This window comes from Bison bison, unplaced genomic scaffold (genome assembly GCF_000754665.1).
Source record: "Bison bison bison isolate TAMUID 2011002044 unplaced genomic scaffold, Bison_UMD1.0 scf7180017845905, whole genome shotgun sequence".
Taxonomy (NCBI): Eukaryota; Metazoa; Chordata; class Mammalia; order Artiodactyla; family Bovidae; genus Bison; species Bison bison.
In genome coordinates, this window is record NW_011476478.1 from 11,832 (window position 1) to 12,449 (window position 618).

General features: G+C 45.0%; 1 protein-coding gene across 1 annotated transcript in view; it reads left to right on the forward strand.

Annotated features, from left to right (window-relative positions):
• The window catches only part of TAB3 (TGF-beta activated kinase 1/MAP3K7 binding protein 3), a gene marked incomplete at its 3' end in the record, with an annotated part of 10,137 nt that overhangs the window by 7,233 nt on the left and 2,286 nt on the right, over positions 1-618 (forward strand). Inside the window, exon 2 of the mRNA XM_010837770.1 lies at positions 65-614. Within this exon, the coding sequence (XP_010836072.1) occupies positions 65-614 (550 nt within the window). The remainder of the gene's footprint in view (positions 1-64; positions 615-618) is intronic.

A 618-nucleotide genomic window follows, 5' to 3' on the forward strand; every position in this document is an offset into this window, starting at 1 on the left:
GTTCCACTATTAGGATCTGTTAATGTTTGCCAATGTTCTGTGTACCCTTTTTTTTTCCCCCTAGAATAACAACAATCTGGAAGCCTGTTGCCGAGCCCTTTCCCAGGAGAGTAGTAAATACTTATATATGGAATACCATAGTCCAGATGACAGCAGGATGAATAGAAACCGCCTTTTGCATATTAACCTGGGTATTCATTCTCCTAGTAGCTACCACCCAGGAGATGGTGTGCAACTTAATGGCGGTCGAACGCTGGTACATAGCTCAAGTGATGGACATATTGATCCACAGCATGCAGCAGGTAAACAGCTGATATGTTTAGTTCAGGAACCACACTCAGCTCCAGCTGTTGTTGCTACTACTCCAAACTACAATCCTTTTTTTATGAATGAACAGAACAGAAGTGCAGCTACTCCTCCTTCACAGCCACCTCAACAGCCATCTTCCATGCAAACAGGAATGACTCCATCTGCTATGCAAGGGCCTTCACCACCGCCGCCGCCACCTCCTTCCTACATGCACATACCTCGGTATAGTACCAATCCAATTACTGTTACAGTATCCCAAAACCTCCCTTCTGGACAGACTGTACCAAGAGCTTTACAAATTCTTCCACA